Source organism: Lactuca saligna, chromosome 2, assembly GCF_052625555.1.
Source record: "Lactuca saligna cultivar CGN05327 chromosome 2, ASM5262555v1, whole genome shotgun sequence".
NCBI classification, from domain to species: Eukaryota; Viridiplantae; Streptophyta; class Magnoliopsida; order Asterales; family Asteraceae; genus Lactuca; species Lactuca saligna.
Genome location: NC_136418.1, coordinates 165,173,803 through 165,188,784, shown reverse-complemented (window position 1 = coordinate 165,188,784; position 14,982 = coordinate 165,173,803). Strand labels below are relative to the sequence as shown.

The 14,982-nt window shown below is 33.7% G+C and overlaps 2 protein-coding genes across 10 annotated transcripts; one reads left to right on the top strand and one right to left on the bottom strand.

The window, feature by feature from the left end:
* The first annotated feature begins 1,522 nt into the window (after window positions 1-1,522).
* LOC145032573 (uncharacterized) lies at window positions 1,523-6,803 on the top strand. Of its 8 annotated transcripts, none has more exons than XM_078981432.1 (12): window positions 1,523-1,743; window positions 2,145-3,624; window positions 4,148-4,211; window positions 4,310-4,638; window positions 4,717-4,795; window positions 4,890-5,005; window positions 5,096-5,183; window positions 5,301-5,354; window positions 5,576-5,629; window positions 5,889-5,976; window positions 6,254-6,328; window positions 6,405-6,803. In XM_078981432.1, the coding sequence occupies exons 2-3, from the start codon at window positions 2,266-2,268 to the stop codon at window positions 4,157-4,159; spliced, it is 1,371 nt and encodes a 456-aa protein (XP_078837558.1). In that variant the 5' UTR covers window positions 1,523-1,743; window positions 2,145-2,265; the 3' UTR covers window positions 4,160-4,211; window positions 4,310-4,638; window positions 4,717-4,795; window positions 4,890-5,005; window positions 5,096-5,183; window positions 5,301-5,354; window positions 5,576-5,629; window positions 5,889-5,976; window positions 6,254-6,328; window positions 6,405-6,803. The 8 variants fall into 8 exon arrangements, with proteins under 8 accessions (XP_078837558.1, XP_078837556.1, XP_078837557.1 ...); XM_078981430.1 differs by having other exon boundaries at window positions 4,299-4,638; XM_078981431.1 differs by lacking the exon at window positions 5,576-5,629 and having other exon boundaries at window positions 4,299-4,638.
* Window positions 6,804-8,375: 1,572 nt separating this feature from the next.
* LOC145032572 (spectrin beta chain, brain) lies at window positions 8,376-14,056 on the bottom strand. Of its 2 annotated transcripts, none has more exons than XM_078981423.1 (16): window positions 13,882-14,056; window positions 13,053-13,564; window positions 12,733-12,964; window positions 12,360-12,634; window positions 12,113-12,295; window positions 11,248-12,033; window positions 11,065-11,153; window positions 10,930-10,992; window positions 10,755-10,843; window positions 10,596-10,661; window positions 9,964-10,500; window positions 9,806-9,880; window positions 9,669-9,733; window positions 9,519-9,576; window positions 9,167-9,422; window positions 8,376-9,097 (listed from the first exon to the last, which is right to left on the bottom strand). In XM_078981423.1, exons 2-16 carry the CDS (start codon window positions 13,505-13,507, stop codon window positions 8,670-8,672), a joined length of 3,657 nt encoding a protein of 1,218 aa, XP_078837549.1. In that variant the 5' UTR covers window positions 13,508-13,564; window positions 13,882-14,056; the 3' UTR covers window positions 8,376-8,669. The 2 variants fall into 2 exon arrangements, with proteins under 2 accessions (XP_078837549.1, XP_078837548.1); XM_078981422.1 differs by having other exon boundaries at window positions 10,930-10,998; window positions 13,882-14,055.
* Window positions 14,057-14,982: the final 926 nt, after the last annotated feature.

Here is a 14,982-nt window from a genome sequence, read left to right as displayed (position 1 = left end):
GGACATCAACTTTCAACATGCATCGTGCATTTACACCAATCTAATACCAATATGTAAATTCATGAATGCGTTAACAAAAATAATACACCCCTTTCCATGGTAGTATGGGCATACTACATGGAAATGTCAAATCTCAAAGAAATTTATCACTGTCAATTGTTAATAATGATTGACGCATTGTTAGTTGTATTAAAGTCTTTTGTCGACTCTGCTACACATGGACAATTTCTGTTGACATGTTCAAACTGTCCCATCATGTTGAATTTGTTTGGTATTTCTTATTCTTCTCATTTTGAATATAAATTTTTTACATTCTGACATAATATAATTTCTACCTTTTAGACTTTTCTCCTCAGATAAGAGTTTATCATTAACATCTGCATACTTTAGGGTTCCTTTCCCACACATTCAAATAAGATTTATATGCTTATAGGAAGATGAAAAAGATAATATGAGTGTAAATAGGTTGAACTGGTGTGACAGAACAGATAAAAAACCATATGCACCAATCTCTTGGACTTATATAATTGGATTTCATTTAGCCCATTAAAAAGCAACCTATTTCCAAATCAAAATTGGACATATTCATAGTGTAAACAACTAGAAGGCTGACACATGCCATAACCATATATAGAAAACTTGTTGGTTGAATCGGCGGTCGAACTGGTTGAACCGAAACCGATCATTATATCGGTTCAATTGAAAAACTAGTTTTAAAACATTGATCAAAACACGAATTCAAAAGTATAAAAAACGCAACACCATCATTTCTAGATACGATAGTCCCTTCCTTTTTTTTTTGTATTTTACAACATTTAGAATTCTTTACTTGGGGCTATGTATTACCATTTTTGTTACTATACAAAGAGATTTTTGGCAACTTATATAGGCGACGGTTTTGCAATTTCTTCAAAACAAGAAAGAAATTACAATAACGACAATAAATGGGTTGGTTCTTGTGCAGGTTTGTAATTCCTTTGACAATTTTAGAAACCAAATAGAAACAACAAAGAATGGAGTGCCAACCAAAATCATGCCATTCAAATTCCTTTAGATTTCAAAATTTTCGACAAATTCTATCCATTCCAAAAACAACATGTAAGCCAAAGCCCCTTATTTGATTGGATGGAATCGAATAGATTTTAAAATTTTTATAGAAATATTTATTTTTTGTAATTATATGTTAAACTTGAAGTTATAACTAATTTTAAAATTTTTGTATATCTCTTAATTAATAATTTTTTAAACTTATTTCTTTAAAATAATTGTTTAATAATTATAAAATTTTAATTAATTTTATAATAATAGGATATAAACTCGTCATGCTAAATTGATAATAGAAAAAACTAATTCCAAATATCGCATATCTACTTGCTCTAAAGTCTAAGCTTCAAACATGAAAAAACGTCAAAGCCCATAACGAAGATACGCTGAGACGATTCAAGTATTCAACGGCCAGGCCCAATTTCTCAATAACCCACGTTATGTTATAGTCTCTCCCAATTTCGACCGTTATCGCCAAGTTACAAAAGATTCGCAAATCGCAAGAACACGATTCCACTTCCACTGCTGTTGAGTGTTGTACGTTTTGTTCATCAATCGCTCCCCTTTCTCAGTTGAGAGATACCAGCGCAAATTACCAATCGCAGGCGGCAGGCCCTCTCTCTTTCTCTCTCTCTCTCATCGCAATCTGCTTTACTGCTTACGTTGCTTCTTCGAGTTTATCCCATTGAACTATTGAAGGTACCATTAAATGATTAAATTAGGCAATAAACTTCATTAATCATTAATACATTGGTTTATCCGAAATTTTTATCTTCTTTTGTTATGAATTAGGACTTAGGCCACATTAACGTTGTATATTATTGTTTTATTGTTAGTATCAATTTATCAGTAGCTTTCAGACGAGTTTAGTTTCTTTTAGTGTACTTTCTCGAATGGTTCAATGTTTGTCACTTGGTATCTAGATAGTCAGATAGTCACATTCGCCTTTGCCTTTGATTTTATGTCCAGGGCTCCAGACATCTAGCCATTGTATTTTCTACTTTCTATTATGGTTTGGTGTTTATGTATTCCAATCTATATAGTATGTCTGTAGGAGGTTAGAGGTATGTGTAATATATGATTTCTATTTTTCTGTGTAGGAAATACTGAAAAGAAACGACTGTTATTCTTGCAAAGTTCAAGGGAAAAACAGAAAAAGGAATAAGATCTCTGACAGGTGCTTTTGTTCCTTATCTAGTTTGTTGTATTATCACTGTTCTTATGATGTTTCCTAATAAAGACATATGTGATAGCCAAAAAGGCAAAAAAAGACAAAAAACTGAGCAACAAAAACAATCTCAAGAAGAATCTGTGGATAAATCTATGAAAATAGCTGGTTATTCTAGCGTTTTAAATGAGAATGATAAAGATTTACAACAAAAAATTATACACGAAAAAGAGCGTTGGAGACAGGTTATAATAAGAATAATTTCTGCAGTGAAATATTTGTGTAAATACAATTTATCTTTAACAGGATCTAACGAGAATCTTTATGAAGATAGTAATGGTAATTTTTTGGGGCTAATTGAAATGATGACAGATTTTGATGTTGTAATGAAATATCATGTTGGGCGTATAGGAAATGATGAAACTCATCATCACTATATTGGTCATAAAATTCAGGATGAAGTAATTTCTCTTTTAGCCCACATGGTGAAAACTTCTATAACTAAGATTATCAAGAAAGCAAAATATTTTTCTATTATACTTGATTGTACTGCAAATGTAATTCATCCAGAACAAATGGCTCTAGTTGTTCGATGTGTGAACATGTCTACTGAAAAAGTAAATATTGTTGAATACTTTATAGAATTTTTAAAGGTGGGAGATACATCTGGTGTTGGACTTTTTAATGAATTGTTAGATGTGTTTAAATTGCTTGATCTTAATGTTGATGATTTAAGGGGTTATGATATAGACTCGAATATTAAAGAAAAACATCAAGGAGTTCAAAAACAATTTCATGAAGTTAATCCTAGAGCATTTTCTATGGCTTGTGCTTCTCGTAGTCTTAACCTTACTATTAGTGATTTAGCTCATTCTTGTGATAAAGCCGTTTCATTTTTTGGAGTTTTGCAACGTATGTTTGAATTATTTTCAAGTTCTCCTAAAAGATGTAAAACATTACTTGATAATCTTCCAAGTTTAACTATGAAATCGTTATCCAAAACTCGTTGTGAGAGTAGAAGAAAGAGTGTCAAAGCTATTAGGTTTTATGCTCCTCAAGTAAGGTTGGCTTTGATAGAATTAAGCAAATCATGTGATGATGCAAAATCAAAGAGTGAAGCAGAAAGTTTGGTTAGTGATATAGAGAGTTTTGAATTTTTACTTAGTTTGATTATTTGGTATGATATATTATTTGCTATTAATATGGTGAGTAAAAAGTTGCAATCCGAAACTATGTGCATAGATGCTATCATTAATCTAATAAAAAGTGTGATGATATACTTTGAGAAATATAAAAATACAGGATTTGTCTCTAGTATGAATATGGCTAAAGCAATTGCATGTGATATGGATGTAGAAGCTACGTTTGATAATGAAGATGAAACACAATCAACAACTGAAGAGTCTTTTAAAGTTGAGTACTTTATGTATCTTGTGGATATTGCAATTGCTTTGTTGAATGATAGATTCGATCAATTAAAAACATTCAAAAGTATCTTTGGATTTCTATACTCAACTTAAAAAGTGTTGTGTTAGTTTTGCAACTACTTTTTCCCATAAGAAAGCGTGTGATGTGGCTATAGATGAACTCCTTACTGAATTACAAGTGTTGCAGATGACTTTGCCAAATAAAATGATGTCAGCAGTTGAAATATTGGAACATGTGAATGCTATAGATTGCTATCCAAATGTTGCCATTGCATACCAAATCATGCTGACTTTACCCATCACTGTAGGGAAAAAAAATTAAAATTGAAATTATTAAAAAACTATTGGAGTTCATCAATCTCTGAAGAAAAGTTGGATGGTTTGGCCATGTTATATCTGGAGAGAGATACGTTAGACAATATGGATCTTGATAATTTTATTAGTGATTTTGCATCTAGAAAAGCTCATACAAGTATTCTTTTATAGTTTTTTTTTTTTTTTTTGGCAGTTTGTTGTTTAATATTTCCTTCAGCAGCAACAAAGTTTGGTCTTTGAAAGTGCATCATAGGAAGGTGAGTTTTGGTGTTGGTATTATTATTATTAGTGCACACAGTTTTTCTACATGTGTGAAGAGTTTAATACTAAGTTTGTGGTTTCAGTTTGTTTACAGATGTTATGAAGATGGTGTTGAGTTCTCTGAAATCTGAAGCTTTGTTGTGTAACATAACATGCTGTTGATGCCAATGACACAGTTTATCAGAATCTAGTCTCTTAAGATATACAAATATGGAAAGAATTCTACACCTTTGTTGGTGACAACTGGCAATGTTGGTAGAGCAACAACACAAGATTCTTTCAACTGGCAAATTGTTTTGAATAAATTCTTGGTTTTTGGAATGTATTGGGTTTATGAGTTACAGAGATAGCAAGAATTCTGGTAGCCCTTGTTTTGATATTATCTCACAAAAACCTGATTCTTATCCCATCGTCTTTTACCAGGTAATTGCTTAGTTTTTGTTTCTGAATTTTTAATAGCATTGTGTATGATATTAATCTTTTGCTTTACCATTGTTACAGGCTTGTTGATATTCACTAGCTTTATTTCATGGGCTTGATATAGCCAAGAGTTAATTGAACATTCTAGAGAACATCAGAGGTGAAACTTTCAGTTGTTTTGATCCTTTTGTATATCACGTTGTTTATGATGAATTTGTAGTTTAAATCTAAAGTTAAAGACTGCTTTGTTGCAGATATTTATGGATATGACTGAAATTGGTGGATGCTTAAAAGGGGAAATGCTGGATAATATAATACAGAGTAGACACATGAGAGTTGGTGAATTTGAAGTGATGTTTCTAGGAATATTGTGAGTATAACCCATCTATAGTTTACATGGTCAAATAAGTTTGATTTTGTATTTATCTAAACTGTTCCTTTTTTGTTTTGGTTGAGCCAGAGGCCAAGTCATTATGAATCCACTAATGGAGTTTTGTGCATCTGCATCTGCATATTAGCTTCTTTACTAGAGACTCAATTGCGATAAGGTCAGTATTTGGGGTTAAATGCAAATTAAGTTTTGCTATTTCCCACTTTATGCAACAAAATGAAACTCTGATTAGATCTGATTTTTTTTTTTCTTTTATTGTTATCAATTCTTATAGGAAACAGAGGGAGCTTGCTATGTGATTATGTTTTGTGGCGTGCAATGACGGATTGTAAGTTTTAAACTTTATTCTAACAAACAATTTATCTACTCTTGTTTTGGTCAGAACTTTAATCCAAATGAAGAACAGAATCAAAGTTTGATTAAGAAACATGAAATAGAGCACTTTGCTCTTGATTTTCCTTTGCAAAATGCCGAGTGTTTGGCATTGTTGATTGTGGAAGAAACTGAACAATGTTGTGGGTATTGTTTGATTATTTGAATAAACTGAAGAATCAAAACCTGTATTTGGTTGCAAGACAAGAGGCTGTTGATTGAATTTCAAAGGTTTGTTTGACCTTTGTTTCAAGAGTTTTTTTTGGTTAATTTAGGTTTAAATTCTTCTTGCTTAGATTTATTTATTTTTTCCACAAAAGAAGTACCACTTTTTCAGAATTAATTTCGGACCATTATGTGTGTATCTTTTTTTGTAAACTGCTTGGACAGCTTTCTTGTTGTCTATGAATTAATTACCTGTAAGTTATATTTCTTAATAAATATTTAATATCCCAATTTAATTTTTATATAATCTTGTTTAATAAAACAGAAGCACAATCCTTGAACAATGCACTTGCTTGCTGTTAGATGTTTATCAAATGGAACAGACTGAAACACCCCAGATTTTGGATTTTCAGGTCAGTTTTTTAGTTTTTGTGAATTAATTGAGTTTGTTTTCCTCTTGAAATCAAGAGATATTTCTACTTTTTTCAACATAGGTCAACCCAAAATTAAAGCAATATATTGAAATTCCAATATTTGTTTTTGAACCAAAAACAGTCCAAAGAATGGAATTGGTTGTGTAATTCATTGAAATGGAGGATGGAATTAGTAACTCCATTTTCTTTCATTAGTTGGGCTCCAAGACTGAGTTGCATAATGTAAAGAGGGTAAATTGGTAATTTCACAATGTAGGGATTGACTTCGTGGAATTTCAAACATCTGATATAACAGCGGTGGTTTTCTGCAATCTTTGAGCATGCAGAGAAGGTTGTACATTGTTTGTACATTGAGTTAGATTTTGCAAAAAAGATGATGAATTTAATGATAAGATGGGTTTTTGCAGGAGAAGGATCTTAAATGTATGGTGGTTGTGAGCAAGGGTTGTACCATGAGCTTTGGGAGTGGTACAATGACATCATTGCCTGAAAGCCCTGATAGGTGTGCTTGAGCCTTCAATTTTGAGTTGTAAAACTGTGACGATTCACCTACTTGTTCAAAAGGAGGAGCCTCAACTCAACAACATTAGCCCTTGAAAAATAAATCTTGGAATTATATTTAATTGTTGGTAGTATAATTTTGAAATGTTAAAACTACCGGTCAATTTACAAAAAAAAAAATGTGGGAGAATTAATTATGAGTAGTGGAATATTATGAGCTCATTGTTCATGGAATATTAGGAAAAATATAAAAATGGAAATATATATATATACACACACACACATTAAATTTTGTTTTTTAGACATTGTGTTTAGTATTTCTTATTGCTTATGTTGGCTGTGGGCTGGAGTTCCAAAAAGCTTCATAATTCCTTTGTAACGCCACTCTCCCCATCATTGTTACATGTTACATAAAATGATAAATCATTGTTAAATACATCTAATTTCATTATTACACGGTAAAAAAATACATCGTAAATACTGTTTATTTTAATGGAACAAAATCAATGATTAATCATTAATGCATAATTGCATATAGTCTCACTTTCACAAAAGAAGGTATAGTATGTTTGATGAAACAATTAATTATTGCTCAAAAATTGTCATCTATGGTTCGACAGAGTAACGCAAATGTTTATAGAAATATATTTTGTAAATAGTTTCTTTGTTAACATGTTATAGTTCGAACTAAACTCATTATTGTTAACATATTTTTGATGACTATGTGTTCGAAATCTGAATCATACTTCTCAAACTTAATCCTAACATCTCTGAAGATCCTATAAGCAAAAATCGAACCTAATCACACAATATCTGATTCTCGAGCAAGATATGGGATCTTAGGATCCCGACTAATATTGTAGGATTTTACACTTATCCGATCTCACCTCTTTAGTTTTTATTCTACAATCAAGCTTGAAATCAGACCTCTAAAATTCAACAATTTAAAATCTAGCATTGCAAATCGCAGCGTCACAACAACTTCATTAAGAGGGGTGGGTGTGGGCAACGCCCACACGAGTTACAAGGCAAAAAAACAAAAAAACGCTGTTATCATATGTGATGGTGGTAACGGGAAATAACGCGAAAGCCCTTAACATGTAATAACGGGAGGGTGGGGCGGTGTTCACTGGTGTTATCACGTGTTATGAGGCGTAATAACGGGAGTGGTGCGTTGCCCACTCCGAGTAGTCTAATATATTTCGAATTAGGGAGAGCATCCTAATACACATGTTACTCGCTATATGATCTTGTCCCTTTAAGCCATAGATAGTCCATAATGATCTTGTTTCTTTTCAATTTAAAATGTTGTTGAAAATATCAAATCTTCCAATCTTAACATTGGTTGAATGGTGTTATTAATTTGTATGTAGTTTGGAAAGATATGGAACAAGAGCAGCTTGGTTGGCTTGTAGGTAGTTATAGAAGTGTACATGGTTATTGGATGATAGCATTAGTATACCTTACCGATACATAACATGGCATATCCAAAGTACAATATTGTAGTCTCAATATCTATTAACTTTGACAAATTAAGGTACAACTTCAATAGTCTTGATATGTATGTATTTTAATTTTTACTGGTTATTGCAATGTATATTCTTATCTTACGTTTATTAGCAATCTACTTTTATTTCATTGACAATAATAGTAACCCATTTGGTTGCTTGTTGATAATACCCAACATGTTGGTAATGAAATGTAAGTACGTTGCTATTTGCTATGTGTAAAAACTAATGTACATTGCCTATATTGGTAAAAAGGAGTAAAGTTTATGTAAAGTTAATATTTGTGATGAATGTGTTTGTTTTGGGTGTTTGAAAGAAAAACAAAGCATTTATCATTTATCAACTAATCAACACATTCATTCATTCCACTACATATAACCAGCAACTCTTCCAGTTCAGAATATAAATACCCTTGTCTTTACAAGGCAACCACAACAACTACAACATATTCCGTTCTTTTCCTAAAACAAGCATTAAACCCAAACATAAATTAATAATTAAAAAAAAAAAGAGACCATAATTACAAATGATGGGTGGTTGATACATGACATCTTCTTCTTCTTCTTACTCTTACCTTTCCTGTATAATATAAGACAAGACTCCTGAAATAATCCACAACAATATACATATATCATCAAACTCCTCCCCTTCATGAAAGATGTATCAAAACATATTCAATTCTGCAAGATCATCCATTGGTATATCAAGCCCTGCTGTATACTGATCTTGTAATTCCTCTTCATCAAAGTTCAACAAAGAACTCAAATCCTGGGCCCCACCAAGCTCCGGCCCCACACCTAACTCATCCAACGGATCCAACTCATGAAGTGGCATCATCTCCTTGCTTTCTTGTGACACCATCCGAATGTCTCTTCTCTCAACATTTACCACCGACGACGGCTGTACCGGATGTAATGTCCTTCCAAATCCATTCCCAGACATTGGGACTCCAGCCGCCTTTTGTTTCGGCTTAGGTTTTGTCTTCCGTTGATCGCATCTCTTCCCTCCCATAACCGTGCCAACATCATCCAGTAAAAGTTCCTTCTTCTTCCCTCTGTTTGATATCGGCCCGTTTATAGCAAATGCCTCATCTGATCATAATCATAATTAATTAACATTTAATGGGTAATACTATGAAAGGATTAGTAGGGATTTTGTACCAGATGACAGCCTTGAATCTTGATGAGGGTTTTGGAATCCGATATAATTGGTGGTGGTGTTATTGGCTACAGAAACTGTAGGCTCCAACTCATGGTCCTGAGGGGCAAAAAGGACATCTCGCAATGTAGGCACGTTGAAGCAGCTTATACCTGATTTCGCAAATTTACGACATCTGGCAAGTGTCCTCCTTCCAAATGCCAATGCAACTTGCTTTGGGACTTTCGGAATCCCACCTCTTGAAGCTCCTCTAGTAGCCTGTTTTTTTATATATGCAACAAAACTTGGTTAAATATTTATAAAAAGTAGGATTAAGAAACTATTTTTTTTTTTTTTGAAATAGTAACAAGTTACCAGAAGTTTCCTGTGAGCAAGCTCCACCAATCTATCAATTGCAACCTGCTCAAGATCTCTGCATAACAATTAACAACAAGATGATGTTTTAAAATTTTTGAATTCTGACCTAATTTGACTTTAAGATATTAAAATAAATAAACTTCTTACCTCCCTACAAAGCTGCCTCCAACGCCTTTACATACTTTCTCCAAGCATGCCTTCTTTTTACCATTCTATATAATAAATAAATAAAACCACATCAAACACTTGAAATCATATTAGGTCAAATGTAACGCGAAATTAACCTGTTGTCTAAGTCTTATCTTCAGCTGGTCAATTTCATGTTTGATTGCTTCATCTTCTTTGTCATCCAAGTTAGGCTGTCAAGAAAAAAGAATTATTTTTTTTTTTCAAAAAGGACATTTTTTTTTACAAAATGTGAATCAAGGGACAGTGAGCCTACCACTAACTCAGGGTATAGACCAATGCTCTGAAGCTCTAAAAGAAGTCTGTCATCTACACGCATTTGTTCATACTTATTATCAAATGAAGAAATGTTAAAACTTTCCATCTGTAAGTCCTTTGAAATCCCAGCTAAAAGCTCAACTTCTGAATGCACGTCTTCACATGGGGAATCATTGATGCTAGGGCTTCTAAAGGAGTTGGAGCAACCACTTATAGAAAAAGACACCTTCACAGAATGAGGGCTTTGAGCATGGACACCAAACACTGTGTCACATTCAAATTCCCTTCTTGCCCTCTTTCTAGGTTCATAATCATCCATTTCATATGCTGAATCACAAAAACTATCTTGAACTGTTGTTATATTTTCTTCTTCTTCAAGTTCATCAATGTTCTCTTCTATAATGAGTGCTGATAATACTCTTTGAAACAATGGAATGAATTCTTTAGATGTTTTTTCTGAATCTAGTCTCCCAGAAAAAGATTCGCTCCCCTGGTGTTTCACATGCCCGTTTCTTTCCTCATTTGGAAAGTTCACCTAGGACACCAAAAAACAACATGTTGCATTTATTAACATATTTATTTTGAGAAAAAGGAAGTAAATGAATCAAGATTCCAGGATTAAAAACTTACCACAATATTATTTTCACGGCCATGAAACTGAGGAAAGTTTCCCTGAACATCCTGCTCAGATTTTAGCTGATTCAAAAGCATCACAACAAGTGATTTAAAAGTTAAAAATCCATAAATTTTTTCGACAAATTGTTTAAAAAAAAAAAAAGCAGTTCTCACCTGCATGGATAAATAGAATCTGTCTTTTGAGCTAACAGGAGCAAATATTGGTTCCATTTTTTTCCAGAAAGGGTTTGAACACGCTAAATCTACACAATCAATAATAAAAAAAAAGTTATATATATAAAAATATTTCTAAATCTAACAAAAATAGATAACAAATATAACATCTTACAGCTAGCATTGCGAGCATGATTTGCAGCTGCCAACAGTTCTTCACGATCATCATCAGATTTTCCTGAAACTTTATATAAAAAATTTAATATTTAAAAAAAAAAATACAAAAGATAGCAATTAGCAGTATCTATACCTGTGAAATCTTTACCACTGTTTTGCAAATGGCCAAGACGTGAAAAGCCCTTACGATCTGAGAGCTTTTTCAAAGGGCGTCCTTTATTACTGGCAAAAAATGCATCATTCTTCATTCCATGAGTAAACCAGAAAAATAACAATTATATAAAAAAACTATAAATAAAATTTAAAATCTGAATACCTTCCATTCTTCTCATAACCAGGCCTATTTCTTTGAACTGGCTTAATCATGGGTGAATTATCCATTTTCTCCCCATTCACTGAAGAGCTAGCCCTAGCAATCAAAGGACCTCTTCCACTTCTCCCTTGTCTCCTCACACCCCCCTCACTACTTTCTTCATTAATTACAGATTTGACCTTCACTCCAACTGGTAATGAAGGCACAACATTCTGACCTTCATTCACATTTACATTTACATTTACAATTGGATTTGCATTTGCATTTGCATCTGTATCACCGTTTCCCTTTTCTTTCTCCTTCAATCTGCTTTCACCACCAACAGATTCTTCACTTTCAGACATACGTTGTGGAGATTGAACAATCTCTGGTTTAGGTTTAAACTGTTTTGAAACAAGAGTACCATTTGTCCCATCAGATGCCAATCTAACACTAATATCAGAATGCGAACAGCTGTCAGATGATAACTGCTGTTTTTCTTCTTGATTTGAAACAGGAGACACCAGATTCGCTCTCCTTGTTCTTGACATTTTCTGTGGCCTCTGACTACCCCACTGAGTCATTGAGGGAGATGATCCAGCTGGCATAGCACGTTTCCTGGTGGGCCCGGGTCCTCCACCACTTGAAGGGATTTTACTTCCACCTGTCACGTTATCCCAGGTTTCTGATGTTCCTGATACACGTGGAGTACTTGGTGATGAGCTGGCACCATTACGTGGAGTCCTTGAAGCTTTCCCTTTTGTCATTGGACTAGCACACGGAGTATAACTGTCATCACGTGTATTTAACCTGCAAAACACAATACATAAGTAAAAAAAACAAATAAAATGCATGATTATTTCATTAAGTTATACAAGTGGACACATACTTATTGCTTCCTTTTGTGAGAATTCTTTCCTTATTTGGACCACCAGTAAGAGTAAGATCTCTGGGAACAGTGGGCCCCTCCTGTTCATTTCTAGGGGAAAGGCGAGCACGAGAACTATTAGATGATCCTTCTAACTTGTTATCCACCTTGTGGGTGTTTCCACTACCATTAGAAGCTCCTAATCTGCTTTTTAACAAGTATTAATTATGCAAATTGAAACCCAATTTGTTGTTTTTTGATGAAGTACCTGTAAGGGTGCACATCATTTGATTGCAACCCAGGGTCACTGGCAACCTTGTTTTGAAGACTTCTTTTAGGCTCTCCATTGCTATCCATAGGTCTTGTAAAAGCAGCCCCAACTGAACGTTTTCTTTTCATCTTTTTATCCCACCCTTCACTTCCTGCAGGCAACCTCTGAATCTTCTCTTCTAAAACATCAGATTCTCCATTGTTGTCCTTGAGTAAATCTCTTTCTTTAGCCATTGCTACAGGCTGTCTTCTAAGACCATTACTTCGGAATTCCTGGAATGCATTTGAAAATTAGCTTTTGAGTCTACGTATAACAACAAATAAAGAAATCAACAAGTTGAAAAAATAAATAAATAATATTGAAAGCAAACCCTAGTTTCTGCAACTGAAGTGCGGACACGCTTGTTCAAAAGAACATTCTTGGGGCGATCTTGATTTACAAGTTCTGTTGGGTTTCTGTAAATTTGAGTTCCAATCTTTGTGTTTAAACCACCTGCTTGATCATTATTCACTAACTCATTCCTTTGTGGTTTCTTAGAGATTACAACATCACAATATTTATCCAACTTATGCAAGTGTTCGTCCAATTTGCTAGCCCTTCCCCTGTTAAAAAGTTGCATCGTACAATATTATTAACCAACAATATACTTGCAGAAAAATGAAAATCCATGAAAATAACAAAAAGTAGTACCTAGCTGTGATACACGTGTCTGCAACACTCGATCTGAAACGCTTCAGATCATCTGCAACAGCCACTGGAGGTGAAGGCTTTAAGTTACAAGGACCAGAAGCTCCAGAAGAACTATTATCTTCATTTGTGCTTCCAATGAAAAGTCCCATGACTCTTCTTAATTCAACTGACCTATCAATCTTCCTATCACCCATTGGGATTGGGTCAAGAGACAAACACTGAGACAAAGGGGGGAAATGTCCTGATGCTATCATTGCATTATTTCCACCTCGTGAGACAGAAATCCCTGAATTAAACAGCCGACTTTCAGCACCCTCTCTGAAGCTTCCGGACCTATCCAAATTGGGCCCACCTGACACCGAATGAGTAGTCCTCTTCCCATTTGAATAAGTTCCAGAAAACCCTGGCTCGGAAGAACTAGCTGAGGGCGATTCAAATCTTGCGTTTCCAGCCATGACTCAAAACACTCCAGGTACCCCACTCATATGTAGGATACCTTGAAATAATTTATTCTGAATGAATTACCAATGACATTCGAATGAGAATCTTGATTAAGTGCAAGGCGAGCTAAATTAACAAGCATAAGGTAATCATCACGAATTCCAACCAAAAAAGTCAGCGCTCTACTCGGAGCACCTTGATAAAAAGTTCAAATTCTCCGTACATAATCCAAGAATATACTACCTACAGCTACAGGTGTAAAACCCCACAAAAATGAGCTACATTTGGTAATTCGAGAAATTGGGTGGTTCTGTACCCTAGTTCTTACTCGGAAAAGTTTGAGCCAAATTGAGAAAATAAATGAATAATTGGATAGGGGAAATGATACCTTTGATTAGTAAAATTCCATTGAAGGAGAATTTGTGAAAATCCGGTGGCTGCTGGTGGTCGTGGTCGTTGTCGTCGTCGTCGTCGTCTCCGTATGTCTCGCAGTGTCGCTTTTCCCAGTGTTGGTTTCTCTCCGCGTTCTTTTTGCGTTCAGAAGTCGGCTGATCGTAGAGGGCTGGGCTTCGGTTTTTCTGGTTTTACATTGCCGCGTAACGGGCTTCGGACACGATTAAATTGGGCTCAAATTTCACGATTTTACGGCCACGCCAAGTCGCCATTACGTCATACTACATGAAAAACAGTTCTATTGGGAAATTTTCTTAATGAAAACGACTTTTTTAAGGGTAAAACATTTCTAATAAATTTAACTTTGAGGAAAAAAAAAAAGATAAATACATCCAAAATTATTAATCTTTTTTCAAAAATTGACCAATAAACTTATTAATTTTGAAATGATAATACTTATTTGTACTATAGCTTGCTCAAAGTTATGGATTTTTAAAAGATTTTACTACTTTAGTAAAAAAAATTAAGTTGATGTTTTTTAAATTTTCAGTATTATAGTTTGTTTTAATCCGTTGATGTCTAAACAACATATGTGAAATTTTTTGTTAATTTTAATACAGTGTTGATTATCTTATATATTTTATATAATGAAGAATCTTATAATTTTAATGTATTTTTGTGTGATGTATCATATGTATCTCACAAAACATTCAACTATAGCTTTAGATTTGAAGATTACATTATTACATATGTCCTTATCAGATTATTTACTAACCTGCCATGGTATTGGTTACCCTTGAAAAAACCCTTAATTGTAAAGTGGAATGTAATAAAAGATGAACAAAGTTTGTTTACTGCCACCTTTTGTATTCACACATTCAATTTCATTGTTTTTTGTTTTTGTTTTTTAGGGTATTAATGTTAACTTTATGTACAATTCATACATTCAATTCTGTTGTTTTTTTGTTTTTGTTTTTTAGGATATTAATGTTAACTTTATGTAGAGACGTGGCTAGAGATGTAGATGTTACCGAAAGAATGGTGCTTGCTTCCAATTCATTTGTAAAACCTTACCTTTGCAGAGTAATATATTCAT

What these genes read in the sequence shown, in the direction of transcription:
- LOC145032572 (XM_078981422.1), bottom strand. Translation starts at nt 13,507, where the DNA reads ATGGCTGGAAACGCAAGATTTGAATCGCCCTCAGCTAGTTCTTCCGAG. An exon ending in AATGATGTGCACCCTTACAG is followed by an intron (nt 12,296 to 12,359) that starts GTACTTCATCAA and finishes GTTAAAAAGCAG; the next exon opens with ATTAGGAGCTTCTAATGGTA. An exon ending in AGATAAGACTTAGACAACAG is followed by an intron (nt 9,734 to 9,805) that starts GTTAATTTCGCG and finishes TTTATTATATAG; the next exon opens with AATGGTAAAAAGAAGGCATG.
- LOC145032573 (XM_078981428.1), top strand. Translation starts at nt 2,266, where the DNA reads ATGATGTTTCCTAATAAAGACATATGTGATAGCCAAAAAGGCAAAAAA.